Source organism: Danio aesculapii, chromosome 21, assembly GCF_903798145.1.
Source record: "Danio aesculapii chromosome 21, fDanAes4.1, whole genome shotgun sequence".
Lineage (NCBI taxonomy): Eukaryota > Metazoa > Chordata > Actinopteri > Cypriniformes > Danionidae > Danio > Danio aesculapii.
The window spans coordinates 2381553-2398691 of NC_079455.1; the positions used below are offsets into that span (position 1 = coordinate 2381553).

The following is a 17139-nucleotide window of genomic DNA, read 5'->3' on the forward strand; positions in this document are numbered from 1 at the left end:
ATATGTTTAAAATATCTGTTAAACAGCACTTGGGGAAAACAAATTTCCCAAATGGGCTAATAATATTAATAAAATCTCCAATCTAGTCAGATCTGTAAACCTAGTGTTTTCAAGAACATCAAATTTACGCTGCGTGTTCATTCATTCATTTTCTTTTCGGCTTAGTCCCTTTATTAATGTGGGGTCGCCACAGCAGAATGAACCGCCAACTTATCCAGCACATGTTTTAACGCAGCGAATGCCCTTACAGCTGCAAACCCATCACTGGGAAACATCCATACACACTCATTCGCACACATACAATACGGCCAATTTAGTTTATCAGTTCACCTATAGTGCATGTCTTTGGAGGAAAGACATGCACTATAGGTGAACTGGGAGGAAACCCACACCAATACAGAGAGAACATGCAAACTCTACAGAAATGCCAGCTGAGGCTCGAACCAGCGACCTTCTTAATGTGAGGCGACAGCGCTACCCACTGTGCCACCACGCTGCATGTTATAATGTTTCATTAAAGGGGGCCTATTATGCAAAAATCACTTTCATAAGGAGTTTAAACAATTGTGTCAGTGAATATAACCTGCTTCTAATGCTGTGTTCACATGAAACACACAACTTCGAAATAGATGCTGATTCGTGTCAAGGGCGGGGCTTGTTGCTCAATTTTTTTTTTTGTCTCAATTCGTGATGCTTCATACGTCCAAATTACGTCATTCGCGCCACCTCATTTGCGCAAATAGCGCCACATGCTGTCTATTTGCATCTTTGAATTGACTTAACATGTGAATAACTCACGCTTGATGCTTTATCGGCATCTGGTGTCAACATTGATGATTAAAATGTATTCAATTTAATTTTTTATAGTAAATCAGTCTGCAGAAAACACTTTTGATTGACATCCTCCCTTTATACGCGTCATCAGAGGGGGAAAGCCCCGCCCACTAGGGACCATCTCTCCTTCATTAGCATAGGAAGTCAGTCTAGTTTTTAAATCTGCCACTATAAGTGATGGCCACCAAAACGGCACAATTAGTATCAAAGCCTAAAAGGGTCAGTTTCAGAGAGTTATAAAACATTATCTGTGAGGTATTTTGAGCTGAAACTTCACATACACACTCTAGGGATATCAGAGACTTATTCTATATCTTGTAAATAGGGGCAGAATAGGTCCACTTTAATGGTACAATATTAAATAGAAGCTAGGATTGAGCAGCATCTGTGAAAACTGGGCTTTATTCCAGCTGAAATATAATCGGCAGTCAGTCCCCTTTCTAAAAGCAGATTTGTATGTACAGTACTCATATTATTTAATATAAGGCAATATAGTAAACAAATTACCAGGAGGAAAAGAAAAAGAAAAAACATTCCCCAGCACCACCTTACAAAAATAGAAGTAATAGAAGATGATCTTGATGGAAATGAGCACTTGGATTCTACAAAACTTTACATAAGTTAACACAGATCACGTCTTTGGCATGTTGTCCAAAGAAACATGGGTTTTTCAGAGATTTACTGGATTCAGGATGCCTCATCGGCGCAGTTGATTTTTTCTAGACTTCGAGCTTCAGCGATGAGACGCTTCACTCCCACCATCCACTGACTGACTTCAGAAACGTGGTCCACCATTAGGCCTCGGTGGATCTCATCCGCTGCATCCCAGTTTTCTCTTTTCAGCTCTGCAAAACATTAGCACATCAGGCATGTTTACTTACATAAAGTTGAAGTCTAAATGATTCGCCCTCCTGTGAATTCTTTTCTCCCTAAAATATTTCCCACATGATGCTTAACAGATTCAGGAATTTTTCACAGTATTTCCTATAATATTTTTTCTTCTGGAGAAAGTCTTATTTGTTTTATTTCGGCTAGAATAAAAGCAGTTTTTTTAATTTTTAAAATCATTTTTAAGGTCAATATTATTAGCCGCCTTAAGCAATATTTGTTTTTGATAGTCAACAGAACAAACTGTAATTATACAGTACAATGACTTGCCTAATTAACCTAGTTAAGCCTTTAAAATGTCACTTTAAGCTGCCCATTACATTACAAACCACAGGAGAGGGCAAAGTCTTCAGCAGGATAGCGCTGCTTCTCATACTTCAGCCTCCACATCAAAGTTCCTGTAAGCAAAGAAGGTGCTCAAGGATTGGCCAGCCCAGTCACCAGATATGAACATTATTGAGCATGTCTGGGGTAAGATGAAGGAGGAGGCATTGTAGATAAATCCAAAGACTCTTGATGAACTCTGGGAGTCCTGCAGGAACGCTTTCTTTGCCATTCCAGATGACTTTATTAATCAGTGATTTGAGTCATTGCAGAGATGTATGGATGCAGTCCTCCAAGCTCATGATGGAGTCAGACACAATATTCATTCTGTTTCCACTGCAGCATGACCACATATTCTATACTGGACATTATTGAAGGATCAGTCACAAGACTTTTGTCTGAGCAAAGACCTTACTGTCCTAATCAAATCATTCAAAATCAAGACATGATCATGTTTTATTGTGGTAAAATAAGCGTAATCTAGAGGCCTTTGGCTTTCATATAAGCCACTTCTGATACAAAGTGATCAACTAGAAGTCAAGTTATTATTTATTGTTCCTAAACTTGGATAGGCGACAAGACTTTTGTCAGGTAGTGTATTCCACATGTAATAGACAATCCAAAAAGCACTATATCAAAGGGATAGTTCACCCCCTCCCCCTTCTTTCTTCTGTTGAACACAAAAGATATTTTGAAGAATGCTGGAAACCTGTAACCATTGAATTCCATAAACAAATACAGTATTAATTAATGGTTACATATTTTCAGCATTCTCCTGTATATCTTCTTTTGTGCTCAACATACAGTAAGAATCAAACTCAAACAGGTCTGGGTGAAGTGAAGGGAGAGTACACACAAATACAGCTTCAAACTATTCAACACAACACCTGAAATAAAAAAGTAAAGGATCATTTCAGGTAGTGAAGGAATGTACGATACTCTCTGTCAACTTCTCTTTTAGAAATGTTTCAATATTTTTGCGAATGACGTTAGTAAAAAGAAATGCACTGATAAATCAGAAAAACTCACCTTGCGATAATCCGAGCATCCTACGCTTAACTAAAAGAGAGAGTTTTCCACTTTTCCACATGTCCTCGAAAACTTTCAGACGTCTTTCTACATCATCACAGACCTGTTTCTGTAAACAAAGTAGAAAAATATGTTTAATAATAAACCACTGGGTTCCTATTCCAAGCCAAATGTCAAATTCCCTGACTTTACTTTTCTATTACAGCATCAACAATAACATCTTTACAGATTGTAACTGGCTACTGGTCCATCTGCCTGGTTTTGGAGATGTGTATTGACTCATGTCATCGCGCCTGATGTGATGAACAGTCTTTAAAGTGATAGTTCACCCAAAAATGAACATTTCCTGTTAATTTCCATGCAAGATATAGCTGACTGTTTTCTTTAATAGGACATTAAAGAAGATTGAGCTGAATCTGTGGTCCTTGTCCAGTCATATAATGGCAGTGAATGGAGATACGTTTTTTTAGATTACAAATAAACACATACAAATGAGTCCAAATCAATGGCCTGATGACAAAACTATTGGTCCTTGAATGAAATCAAACATTATTATTTACAATATTATTAGCTTGAATCCAAAGGGCAAACAGTTTTCGGCACGTGTGAACGCAGTCCGATCACTTTTGATGACGAGAGGTCAGGTCAGATCATTTTTGGGTGAACTATCCCTTTAAGAAGGTACGAGCACACTCATTTTGTATTAAATCAATCATATATTTTGATCATTTTAAGGATATGTTTTGACCCACTTCATATACTGTATATAATTATAATATATATCATTTAAAAGTCTGACTTGTTTGTTGGCTGTTAACTCTCTGAAGTGGCAGCCATGCTTTCTTTTCCCTCAAATAATATAAAACATATGATGGTTAGAATATAACGAATCACACATCGGATATCGGTAGACCTGTCACAATAATCAATATATCAACATACCGTGCAATACTTGGAGTGCAATATATATTTACAAATAAATTTAAAGCCATTTTACAATAACATTTACATTCTACCTCCCCAGTGACTACGTTTGTAATTTCATTAGTATGTTAGCCCTGTCACAATAATCAATATATGGACCTCAATCCTTTCTGGTGATGCAGTATATATTGCCCATAGATAAAAAAACAATCCTAGCAACATTTTAGCTGATTGTGCAACATCTCTATCTCTATTGGAGGTGTCAGTATGGTTAAACACTGCAGTATGTGCTATAAATGACTATAGTATATTTTCATGTGGGTGTCTGACAGCTGGAAATAAATCTGCTAGCAGATATCGCAGCCCCTGTTTCTTGTTACCCTGCACTTTTTCGTTAACATTTATTATTATTATTTATGATTTATTAGGATATGCATTATCACATTCTGATTCCAATGCCTGATTAATAAACTGTTAAACTAACTATAAATTAAACACTCTTAAGAATAAAATATGAGGTGTTCTTTGTAAGAGTGCACTTGCATTATTATTATATTATTATATATTAAGTGGATTAAAGTGTTCTTAAAATGGCGATAATATTGTTTATCGTAATATATTTTGGTGCAATATGCCGTACAACAAAAAATAAATAGGACATTTACCTTTTTAACATCATATTATAGAATCTAAATAACCTTAAGCATGAGAAGTATTTTAAAATGTTTATGGCTATTTGCATTATTATGCTGATATAAAATCATATAATCAGTGGCATAAAATGATCTCAAAATAACAATAATATTGATTATTGAAATAATTTCTGAGATAATATATCTAAATACAACAATTCCTTATGGTGACATGCCTAGATATCGGATATATTGGATACACTCAAAAACTCTACATACACTCTGCTGCTGATTCAAACTACTGATTTAAAATGAGCTGAATCAACACAACTCCTGTGTTTTTGGTAGGGATAACTTAACTGTTGTACACTGAAAACAACTATTCATGGTTGATTTATTGGATTTACAATTTTTTTTTTTAAGTTAGGTGGCTGTAAACAATTTATTTGGGCTGAACTGAACCAAAACAAAATAAAGTTGAACATTACTGAATTTAATTTGTTTAAATTCAACACCTTTTTTTTCGGTGTATGTTCAATCCACTTACATTTGTAAAAATGATTAAGTTAACTTAATCAAATTGTGTTGGGACAACATGAAGGAATTGCGTGGAGCTTTTTTACAGTGTATATCGCATATTGAAACCTAAACAAACAAACAAAATAAAAACCATAACTGCTTCTTACTGATTTCTATCTGTTTTCTATTGGTTGTAGGCCCTTGAGCTTTAATTTGAAGCAGTTCCTGACAATAATTTTACCTTTACATTGGGTCTGCAGGCATTTAACACCCAATAAAGTGATTCCTGAACATCTTCAATGCATGGCTCTGTTTCCGACTGTACAGCCTGCACTGCTCCATCTGAGGGAACTCTTGGACAAGCAAGAGGTGGAGTGACGCCATCCATCGGTGGAGGGTTTATGCCTCGTGGAGGTGTTTGTCCTGCCACCGGTGTGGATTGAATCTCTGATCCAGAACCTACTGTACCAGGGGTATAAATAAAAAGTGTTAAATAAATAAATATTGTAATGTTCTGCATGAACTTGCAACTTCGGCATGTAATTGCAACTGTGAATACCTCAAAACCTTATGCAATTCTGAGTGTGCCTCACACAGGTGAGTGGGCTCGACAGACCACTTGTACAAAACACACTCTTTCATCTCTGGCACTTTTCCAGACACTGGATTTGCACCAGACATGTTTTTACAATCTCTCCATATCTCTAAAAAAAAACTTGTGCATTTCTGAGTGTGCCTCACCCACGTGAGTGGGCTTGACAAACCACCTGTAGAAATCACACTCTTTCATTCCTCTCTGACACTTCACCAGACACATTCATAAAATCACTCATCTCAATGAAAACATTGTGCATTTCTGAGTGTGCCTCACACTGGTGAGTGGTCTTGACAAACCACCTGCAGAAGTACTTTTCTCTCCATATGCACCAGACACTTTACGTATACTCCATCTTTCAAGGACTCAGTAAAGTAAACAATGTTTACTTGTGAATGTACCACACAATCATGTTGCGCTACTTGTTTTCTTCAACCTTAAATACCTCTTTTGCACGATATTATAGTCTCTCTTAGGTTATTTGTATAGTAAAGTATTTATAGTATATGTATAGTTAGTAAAGTTAAATTACTGCAGTTAGTTGTGTATATGTTTAAAGTAGCTCTTACATGTTGTGTACATATTTATGATTATCTTTATTTATGTAGCACTGTGGTCCTGCGAGGCATGACATCTTGTTTCACTCTCTACATGTAGCAGACAATGCTCAAGTTGACTTGACTAACAATGAGGGAAATAAGTATTGAACATGTCATGTGCTTGATTTTCTTTCTCTGAAAGCACTTGAGAGTCTCCTTGGCTGCGTTTTGGATCATTGTCTTGCTGAAATGTCCACCCTGGTTTCATCTTCATCCTCCTGCTAATGTAGATGTTGGACTGAAGCAGCTGATATTCATTTACACTGACGAAGGGCGGAGGGCTGCTGAAGAACTACTGAGAGATTTCAGCTGCTGTCTGGGCCTTCACTGCCAAACTACACCTTCCTTTCTTCATGTGTTCAATGCTTTTCCCCTGTGTCATTTTATTTTATTACGCATAACCTCATTTGTAAACCAATTAGTTTTGTTTTATTTTTATATTTTATGGATTTCTTTGGTTGTTACCATCATCTGGTGAATGATTCAAGTCAGCAGCACCTTTAGAAATATGTTTTCTGAGAAAAATGGTGACGTGTTCAATACTCATTTCCCCCACTGTATGTTTTTTTCAGTAGTGGAAAACCAGCTAACGGTTTTTAAAAGTTTGTCCTAAAGGTAGTCCAATAAAATTTCTATTTTAATCATTGATAGTTTTTTCAACTGTAATGTTAGAATAAAAATTCATCCCAATCATTCAGAGTCCAATAAAAAATGTATGAATAATACAAAATTATTAATTAATACAACATATTTGAACTAATAAATAATAGTCAATATTAATGGGTAAATCAATAAAACATTTAAAAATAACACTTTTGCATTTACATAGAGGTTAATGTTTTAAAACAACTGAGATGGACTGATTCGTTGAGCTGAGCTTCACTGAGATTTACATTTACATTTAGTCATTTAGCAGACGCTTTTATCCAAAGCGACTTACAAATGAGGACAAGGAAGCAATTTACACAACTATAAGAGCAGCAGTGAGCAAGTGCTATAGACAAGTTTTAGGTGTGTAAAGTCTAAGAAGCAAAGCATCAGTAATGTTTTTTTTTGAGAGAGAGAGTACAGTTAGTGGTATAGCCAGAGAGGCAGTTGCAGATTAGGAAGGAAAGTGCAGACTAAACAGTTGAGTTTTTAGTCGTTTCTTGAAGACAGCAAGTGACTCTGCTGTTCTGATGCAGTTAGGGAGTTCATTCCACCAACTGGGCAGATTGAATGTGAGAGTTCGGGAAAGTGATTTCTTCCCTCTTTGGGATGGAACCACGAGGCGACGTTCATTCACAGAACGCAAGTTTCTGGAGGGCACATAAATCTGCAGAAGTGAGAGCAGATATGAAGGAGCAAAGCCAGAGGTCGCTTTGTAAGCAAACATCAGAGCTTTGAATTTGATGCGAGCAGCAACTGGCAGCCAGTGCAAACGGGTGAGTAGCGGAGTGACATGTGCTCTTTTGGGTTCATCAAAGACCACTCGTGCTGCTGCGTTCTGAAGCAGCTGAAGAGGTTTGATAGAGTCAGCTGGAAGCCCGGCTAATAGAGAGTTGCAATAATCCAGTTTGGAGAGAACAAGAGCTGGATAAGTTGAGCTGCATGTTCAGATATGAAGGGTCGGACCTTTCTGATGTTATAATCAGCTGATTAAAGGGATAGATCACTCAAAACTGAAAAATCTGTTTTCTCTTAACTTGTTCAAACCTCTCTGCCTTGTTTTCTTCTGTTGAACACAAAAGCAGATACTCTGAAGAAAGCTGTAACTCCATAGTATTTGTTTTTCCTACTATGGAAGGCAAAGATTACAGGTTTTCAGCTTTCTTCAAAATATCTTCTTTAGCGTGAACCAGAATAAATAATCATAAAGGTTTGGAACCAATTGAGGGAAAGCAAATACTTTTTTATTTTGTGATGAACTATGCCTTTAATCATCCCTGCACCTGTTAGATTGTTACTTGAAGTTAACTAGAACTTTATCATTAAATCAAAGGCTTGATATCACATTAACACTCAATAATACAGCATAGTTCAGGGTAAAAAACCTGCCAAATGTCATTTGCTGGGTACATAAATAGGCAAGATGTAAATGACGTAAATGGTTAACATGACCTGACCTGTGGTTTGTGGTGCATGAACCCTCTTGTTGAGAATATTGCGCTTTTGTCCACCCGAATCCTTCTGTAAACCATATGAAAACTGTGGCGGATCGTTCCATCCATGCTCCTGATTGCCTGCGCAGAAAAAAAAACAGTCTAATAAAGGAATAGTTCACACATTAAAAGAAACTTCACCATTTACTTGTTCAAACCTTTATGAGTTTATTTATTCTGTTAATCACAAAAGAAGATATTTTGAAGAATGTTGGAAACCTGTAACCATTGACTTATATAGTAAAAAAATTAAATAAATAAATAAATACTACATAAGTCAATGGTTACAGGTTTACAGCTTCTTTATAAAATCTTATTTTGAAAAAAAAAAGACACTCATAAAGGTCTGTAACAGGTTGAGAGAGAGTAAATTTTTTCCCCTTTTAAGTGAGACGTTAGACTAATTAAAGAGATTTTTATTCTGAAAACATAATTTAGCGAGGAAAATCTCATTCTAAATCTCATCTAATTCACACATTTTTTTAAAATGATAACATAATATTAAAATGTTTTTAGCTTGAACGTTACTTTGCATTTAATGCAATGATAATTTGCATTTAATGGTCTATATGAAAACACCAGTGAATAATTTTCCACAGATTAAATATTTGCAAAAAAATATGAGGTCAATTAAATATTATTAAACAAAATATTATATATAAAAATTTAAGTAACTAACAAAATTGTTTTGTATAGTACTGTTTCTACGCATGTGTGTGTATTGTTTATACAAAATAAATATATATAGATTTTTTTTCGTCTTGTTTTTAACCTGTAAACGCTGCTAAAATCTTACGTTACACATGCTGTAGTAGTCTCTGAGTTGTCGTCAGTGTTTCAATATCGGTCGTGTATCTTTAAAGAAACACCTGAGTAATTACTGCCACGTCTTAACATGAGCTGTCAAATGTGAAATACTTTCACGTTCATTTCTTTAACAGTCTATTAATATTATTTTATCATCATTATTTCTGTATGAATCATAATTCCCGCCATTGTCTAGTCTTCTGCTCATATTAAATACCAGGAAAGTTGAAGTTAATTTCTCCGGAATTAATTAACGTTACAGTGAGGAAAGACGCCGGGCTGACAACGGTTTCATTGTCAACTTCCGCTGTTTACTCGCCAACATTAACACTAAGGCATCACTTGTGTATAAATTACATCGTTTATATTCATGTATTACTGGTTTTGTTCACTCTTACCTGGTTTAACAAAGCGATCGCTCATCGCAGACTAGATTCCAGCACCAACAACACTGAGCGAAACTATGCGTGAGCTCAGCAACATTTCATCACCGGTAAAGTCAAAATAAAAGTCACGGGTTGAATAATATATATATATATATATATATATATATATATATATATATATATATATATATATATATATATATATATATATATATATATATATATATATATATATATAGATATATAGCATAAATTTTGACCTATTTAAAAATTCAACCCTGCTGAATTTGCCAAAAGCCCTTGTTCATCTTAATTCTTCACAAACGCAAACATAACGTTATAATAAAATCATTAAATCTTTAAAAAAAAGTTTTAAAATATTTTTATTTGATTCAAATATACATCCGCGAAAAACTGTGAACGGTGCTGTGAAAGAGAAACCAAACATATGAAAAATACTATTTTTATAATACACACTACGTGTTTTTAACCACTGTAGTAATATTATACTGTAAATATAATATATATATATACTCTTTGATAATGAACAATATAGCATGTGAACTGATAAAGTACTGAGTGTACTTTATTTTCATATATATTTTTTTTACAACTGCGTATTTAAGTACCTAATTTTACTACATTATAATTACCAGAGATTACTTCAATTCTGTAACGTTACTTACTTTAAATGGTTTAAAACACTATATTATTTACTGTAGGTTATAGTATTTTTAACGCAGAATCGATGGGTTTTAAACATAGACTGTAAGGTTTTAAAACAGTCAATCACCTGATTCGACCAGCAGGTGGAACTGGAATAAATGAGGTAAAAATTCAACCACAATTTCATCTCGATAATTGTTTACAGAGAAGTCTCAACGAAATCAAATAACTTATATCAATAAATTGTAGCTTCGATAAAATAATTATGTAAACACGCATAGGCTAACATAGAGCTAGCTATATGAGTTATCAGTCTAATGTTGCGTTAGCTGGTGTTGTTCATAATCCACATGGAAAACAAACACTATAGTAATTTACAGTAAATACGATAGTGTTTTTGAACCTTATTGAAGTACTTGAAATAATGTGTTGAGGTAATTCGACAACTAGTCAACAAATACTCACTAGTGTACCACTTTTACAACTTATAGATTATACTACCACCGTTTACTGCAGTAAAAACGATAGTATTTAGGAGTTCACAAAATAGTATGATGCATTGACACTGTTGTAAAACACACTATACGCTATAAAACATAGTATTTTTCCTACAACAAATATATATTAATGTATTTATTTATTTGTGGGTAGTAAATTGAATCTTGAAAAAAGTTAATGGGTTAGCAAGGAACCACAAAAAAATCTCACATTTCTTTTTCTATTAATATCAATTCATACAAATATGATTCGGAATTGATCCAATCAAGTTCGTATTTACATTCTACAATATAAAAAACATATAAATTCATTCTACAATACAAAACAAATAAATGATGACAAACTATTGCTTTGATCTAAAATCATTTTATTAGCTTACTTTCAGAGACTGTAGAGAAAACATGGGGTTAAATGTTAAACAAGACCAAAATTATTCAGATGTAGCTACCAAAAAAGAACAGCTTAAAAGAGCTTGAAAAGTCCACTACTTCTCTTGATTAAAGAATACATGAGCCAGTAAACTAGTGAAGAATGATCAAGTTAAAACAACAACAACAATTCCAAATATGTATTTGTGTACCTTCAGCAGCAAGATTCTCATCACCAAACAAGTAATCTTAAAAGACTGTAGTTTACTTGTAGGTTTGTTATTTACAATAAGTGACTAGCTTGAAAATAAAAACAGATCCTGTGTCCAAAAAGTCAACAAAGTCGCACAAAGAAAGAGTAACATGTATTTGTACAGTATTGTTTGCAAATTCATAACACATTTGCAAAGAGAGTTATAGGAAAAATGCTAAAAAGTTAGCTGCCATTTAAAAAAAAGTGTTTGAAAGTGAAATAATAAATCATGCTACAAAATTAGTCATAAAGTATATAGTATGATATCACAAAGTTATCATTATAAACATTTAAAAATACACCACACTATGTAGAGAATTGTAGTACTAGTGCTCAGAAACAGAAACATGTTTTGTAGAAGTTGTATTTTGCATACATCCCACCCTGCAAAAACTAAATTCAGACCAACCCCCCACCCCACTATTTTTTATTTATTTACAGTATAGACATGCATTTATAGTTTCTTTAATGTGTAACGCCTTAGGTTTTTTATCATAATTTTGTTTATACTTGACAAAAGTTTTGTCGTCTATCCAAGTTTAAGGAACAAGAAGTAATAACTTGACTTCTAGTTGATCATTTGGCATCAGAAGTGGCTTATATGACAGCCAAAGGCCTTTAGATTACGCTTATTTTACCAAAATAAAATAAGAACATGCCTTGATTTTTTATTATTTGACAGTAAGGTCTGACTTTGCTCAGGCAAAAGTCTTGTCCCTTAACAGAAACAATGTCCAGTATAGAATATGTGGTCATGCTGCAGTGGAAACAGAATGAATATTGTGTCTGACTCCATCATGAGCTTGGAGGACTGCATCCATACATCTCTGCAATGACTCAAATCACTGATTAAGAAAGTCATCTGGAATGGCAAAGAAAGCCTTCTTGCAGGACTCCCAGAGTTCATCAAGATTCTTTGTGTTCATCTTCAATGCCTCCTCCTTCATCTTACACCAGACATGCTCAATAATGTTCATGTCTGGTGACTGGGCTGGGCCAATCCCAGAGCACCTTGACCTTCTTTACTTTCAGGAACTTTGATGTGGAGGCTCAAGTATGAGAAGGAGTGCTATCCTGCTGAAGAACTTGCCCTCTCCTGTGGTTTGTAAAGCAATATATATAAGTTTTTACTTCCCTAATATTTTTAGCCAAAGTTTCCATGGACCTGCAGTATCATCCGACTACACAGAACTTTTCCAAAGTCTTAAATACAAGGGCCTTCAAATGGTAATCATGCCCAACTATCGATTCCACCACATCTTTGTCCAAATAAAGTATTGCGGAATGAAATGGTTGGAGTTCATATAGTATCCAGACAAGGATATTTGTTTCTAGTCCATGTCCTAACTACACGTGACACGACAAGATTTCAGCCATTCATTTAAATATCAACCACTGCACTCCCAACGAAATCTTAAGGGTTATAATGTAATTAATACATAATTATATCAATTTAACATCATTTAAAGTACAAAGGCTGAGTGACTTATGGTGTTGGCTTGCACTGGGTCACAGTTCTGACATTCAAAATGAACCTAATTTTCTGTGAAAATCAGAAGTGAACTATATCTGCTGCCGCTTTCAATAGCGTGGCAACAAATGTCATGTAAAATGGTGTTCAAACTCACAGCGGTAGCAGTTAAACACTGAATAAAGCACATAATCAGTACCTGAGGTGATCATTGTGTTTGCAGTTTATGCTGTTGTTTTGCCGCAATGTTGCGTAAACAGAAACTGTTGCTAAAATAGAAATTTAGCGCATTGCCGTTGCAGATGGTTAGGACAAAAACAGGTTTTAAGATTAATAAGATACCTTTTAGCGTAGTTTGTAAGTTTCCACTGCAGGTATTTTACAGCGATATTCTTGTAATTTAAGGTGTACTTTATAACTACATGTGATAAACTCTTAAAACTTGCTCTCACTCCCTCTCGCCTCCATGATTTATGGAATATTGTCCCTAGTCTGCATTCCAGTCCAATTTTTTATGCCCTTCACTTGCTAACTTCGTTCTCTCGGATGTACATCATTGATTATGTTACACAAGTGTCCACAACTGGCAGAACATCTGAATGGGTTTAAATGGAGTGCCCTAAAACCTTGAGCACTTGGAAACTACACTGTTGTGACATCACAATCGCATTGCATACTGGGACAAATAGGTACTGGAGTGGACATATACTCGCTCCCTCGGTCAAGATCAAGAGTGTCCATGTAAACTTTCTTTGTTCACTTGATGTAGTGGAACGCTTTAAAAAGGCAGCAGAGATTCCCCCGGGGGGTGGACAAGGGAAGAGTAGTTCACAAGTGTGTCTCTAAAAGTGGATTGGAATGCAGCACTAGTTTGCGGGCATCAGGGAACCACTATCAGTCTAAGGAAGACTCCCGAAGCTTTCAGGAGAGGTGGGATATCTGATTTTGTATGTTAGGTTATGCTCCTCATTAAAGGCTGAGCCTCCTCGCTGCCTGCTGGATCAGTACAGACTGGAGATGTGTTGCTATGGTTTGCCATCAGGTGCCTTCGAAGTTCTGGATACATGTTTTCATTGTTCTGTTGAAGAGGAAAAGCATTTCAAAACCATAACAGCTCAATTAAATGGAGTTGACCTGCTAACAGAAGTTCGAGAGCAGAACCATGCCTCACTTTGCTTCCTTATCCAATCACCTACTTCCTAAACTTATTTACGGCAAATCCGCCTTAAGAACGGTTCCAGAAAGCAGGTAAGACGAAAACAGAATCCAAAAAATAAAATAAAGAAGTAAATAACAGGGTGAGAATGTGGTAAATTCTGAAAATGTGGTAAAAAATCAGACCAGGGCTTTTCTTTTTCTGGATTGCTTTTGTAAATCGTTGGTTGGGTTTAGGGAAGTGGGTAGGCGAGTCAATGCGAGTCAATTGGGTTTAATGAAGGAGAAGGGTGGGTCAGTCGATTGGTCGGTCGGTCAGTCAGTCATTCAGTCAGTCAAACAGTCAGTCAACAGCGGCCTCAGGTGGGTTTACGTGAGAACAGCAGGCATGAATGGCACTCGCGAGAGAAATTTGAGATATAAATAGCACAAGTACACAACTGCCTTTCGTGGATTCGTGGACGTATTTCACAGCCTCCAGAAATGTATATAGGGGTACGTTTTCAGAATGAGCCTGGGTTGTCCGAATGTGCTGAATTTTTAGCATTAGAAAAACGTTGACTGCTCACCTCACTGGTTTGCATTGGCAGTAACTTTGCAATGAGTTCAGTGATGTCAGCAAAGGTTGGCCGTGTAGTTGGTTCCTGTCTCCAGCACATTTTCATGATTGTGTACCTACAGGAGTTTAAGTCACTTTTATAATTGGCTTATAATTTGTTGTTTATCTTCCCAAACTTTACTAATGTTTATAAACTCACATTTCATGTGGTGCAAAATCTGGTTGTGGCATGTGATAACCGTCTTTTATCATCTTGTAGAACTGGGCATCAATCGCAACATTGGGGTAAGGACTCATACCTTGAAAAACATGACATATACATGTATATACTAGTCGTATTAATGGCAACAAAATGCCTTTAGACCACTTCATTTGTAGTAAATTTCATCAGTACACTAACTTTTTTAAAATAAGTTCGCATATATTATAATTACTTACCCAAGGAAAAAATCTCCCACAAAAGGACACCATATGACCAGACATCACTTTGGACTGTGTACAGACATTCGAAAATGCTTTCAGGTGACATCCATTTCACTGGCAGCCGTGCCTGTAAAACCAAATCAAAAGCATGGAAAGAACTTTCACAGTAGCCAGGGAAATGTGGGAATTGATGCTAAATTTAATCAAGAAGTTCTTGTGAATACATGAATTCCTGTAAGGTTGTCATGTGCAGGTTCAGGAAAGAGTTTATAAGAGGTTAAGGAAATCCAAAAAGGTTTAATAATCCAAATAGGCAAACACCAACATAAGTTTAAATAGAGACATACACACAGATGATAACCGGCAATTAACTGAACAGAAAGGGAAACCTACATACTCATGGAGGTGAATTAACTAAAGGCAAACAGGTTATATACTGATAATAAAATAATGGTGGTGGTAAAACAGAACAAAAGAATACCAGGTCAAAATATACAACAAATCCATAACCATTATAATAGCCCCTTTCCAGAAAGGTGCAAACTGGCATCATAAACTCTACACAGAAATACCACCTGGTCCAGCCGGGACTTGAACCAGCGACCTTCTTGCTAGTGGTAAACTAAAGAGATCATTCAGATATGCCTGCAAAATACTTTATTTTTGTGTCCACTCATTGAAAACCCAACAGGCACACAATTGGGGGAGGGTTGGTGGTTGGTGCGGTGGATGGCAGAGGGGTGTCGTGGACGAAAGTGAAGAGGGTTGGGGAGTCGCGGAAGAAGGTGAAAGTGAACAGCAGATAGGGAGGAGGGCGGTTGATGAGGGTGGATCGGTAAAATGAGGTGCCGGATCAGATTTTAGAGGTGCCAGATCCGGCAGATCCAGGCATAAGACATTTTTATTAGGTAAGATATAGATCGTGATGTAAGGAGACCAAAATTCAATCTCTAGCCAGCATCTAAGGACAACGTTATTCTGACATCCAATAACGTTGTCAAATGGCGTTGATATTTGGTTGATTTTAGGTTGTGTTGGAAAGTGACCAAAATCTAACGTCGAGCCAACATCTTAAACCAACATCAGATTGATGTCAAATACTGACATTTATTCATCAGGTAGGGCAACCAAAATCCAACGTCTGATAGACGTCAAAGTGGTAACATCAACACAACGTCAAGCTGTGACATCACTAGACACTAATATTTGGTTGATTTTAGGTTAGATGTTGGTCATTGACGTCGGCCTGACGTTGGGTTCTGACGTCAGCCTGATTTTCATGTCCAAACAAAATGCAAGGTCCCCACAACGCTGGGGTTCAATGTCAATCTGACATCATGTTGACATTCTGTGCCTGCTGGGAAGGTTTCAGAATGCCTTGTTTTAGTTAATTTCTAAATTGTCAGAGTGTAATGCAACTTTTCAGATTGTTTTCTCATTGGAAATAATGAAGGAAATACTTACATTGCCTTTTACTACATAATTGGTGTCGTTCATGATGTCTCGTGCAAGGCCAAAATCACAGATCTTGACAATGCGGCAGTCAGCCACGAGAACGTTCCGTGCTGCCAAATCTCTGTGAATACACTGATAACAGACAGCATTTTATAATGACAGTCTTATAGTTACAGAGGGTGGTATATAATTAAACAAATAGCTAATTCAATAGAAATGCAGTCTTGGTTGAGAAGCATTTTTATGGCATACACCAAATACAACACTTTCGGAGTGTAAAACTGTTAAACATTAAAACATTGTACAGACATTAAACCCTTAGATCGTTCTATTATACTGTTCGTATTTTAAATAAAATGTCGTAGAATCCACTTGCTGCAGTTGTAACACACATACAGTGGGGGGATTGAACGAGTCATATTTTTTTCTGGGAATAATATTTCTAAAGGAGCTGTTGACATGGAATTGAACCAGATTTTGGTGAAAACCCAAACAATACAAACATAAAAATAAAACAAAACAAAAAAATCGGAAACATGAGAATGATGCGAGGAGAAAGTGCTGAACTACTGAAATGTGTTTAATAGTTTATATAACAGGCTTTTAAAAGATG

At 35.9% G+C, this 17139-nt stretch overlaps 2 protein-coding genes across 3 annotated transcripts in view; both read right to left on the reverse strand.

Moving 5' to 3' along the window:
• Positions 1 to 1220: 1220 nt before the first annotated feature.
• Positions 1221 to 9780, reverse strand: sra1 (steroid receptor RNA activator 1). Of its 2 annotated transcripts, none has more exons than XM_056447215.1 (5): positions 9691 to 9780; positions 8450 to 8566; positions 5392 to 5609; positions 3076 to 3184; positions 1221 to 1679 (listed from the first exon to the last, which is right to left on the reverse strand). In XM_056447215.1, the coding sequence occupies exons 1-5, from the start codon at positions 9713 to 9715 to the stop codon at positions 1522 to 1524; spliced, it is 627 nt and encodes a 208-aa protein (XP_056303190.1). In that variant the 5' UTR covers positions 9716 to 9780; the 3' UTR covers positions 1221 to 1521. The 2 variants fall into 2 exon arrangements, with proteins under 2 accessions (XP_056303190.1, XP_056303189.1); XM_056447214.1 differs by having other exon boundaries at positions 5392 to 5612.
• Positions 9781 to 13474: 3694 nt separating this feature from the next.
• The window catches only part of csf1rb (colony stimulating factor 1 receptor, b), a 37476-nt gene continuing 33811 nt past the window's right edge, over positions 13475 to 17139 (reverse strand). The window contains exons 17-21 of the mRNA XM_056445737.1: positions 16536 to 16658; positions 15087 to 15198; positions 14848 to 14947; positions 14659 to 14764; positions 13475 to 14012 (exon numbers count right to left, since the gene is read on the reverse strand). Coding sequence (XP_056301712.1) covers positions 13887 to 14012; positions 14659 to 14764; positions 14848 to 14947; positions 15087 to 15198; positions 16536 to 16658 — 567 coding nt within the window. The 3' untranslated portion in view covers positions 13475 to 13886. The remainder of the gene's footprint in view (positions 14013 to 14658; positions 14765 to 14847; positions 14948 to 15086; positions 15199 to 16535; positions 16659 to 17139) is intronic.

What these genes read in the sequence shown, in the direction of transcription:
- sra1 (XM_056447214.1), bottom strand. Translation starts at nt 9,715, where the DNA reads ATGAGCGATCGCTTTGTTAAACCAG. An exon ending in TCATGCACCACAAACCACAG is followed by an intron (nt 5,613 to 8,449) that starts GTCAGGTCATGT and finishes CCCCTGGTACAG; the next exon opens with TAGGTTCTGGATCAGAGATT. An exon ending in CCTGCAGACCCAATGTAAAG is followed by an intron (nt 3,185 to 5,391) that starts GTAAAATTATTG and finishes CTTTGTTTACAG; the next exon opens with AAACAGGTCTGTGATGATGT.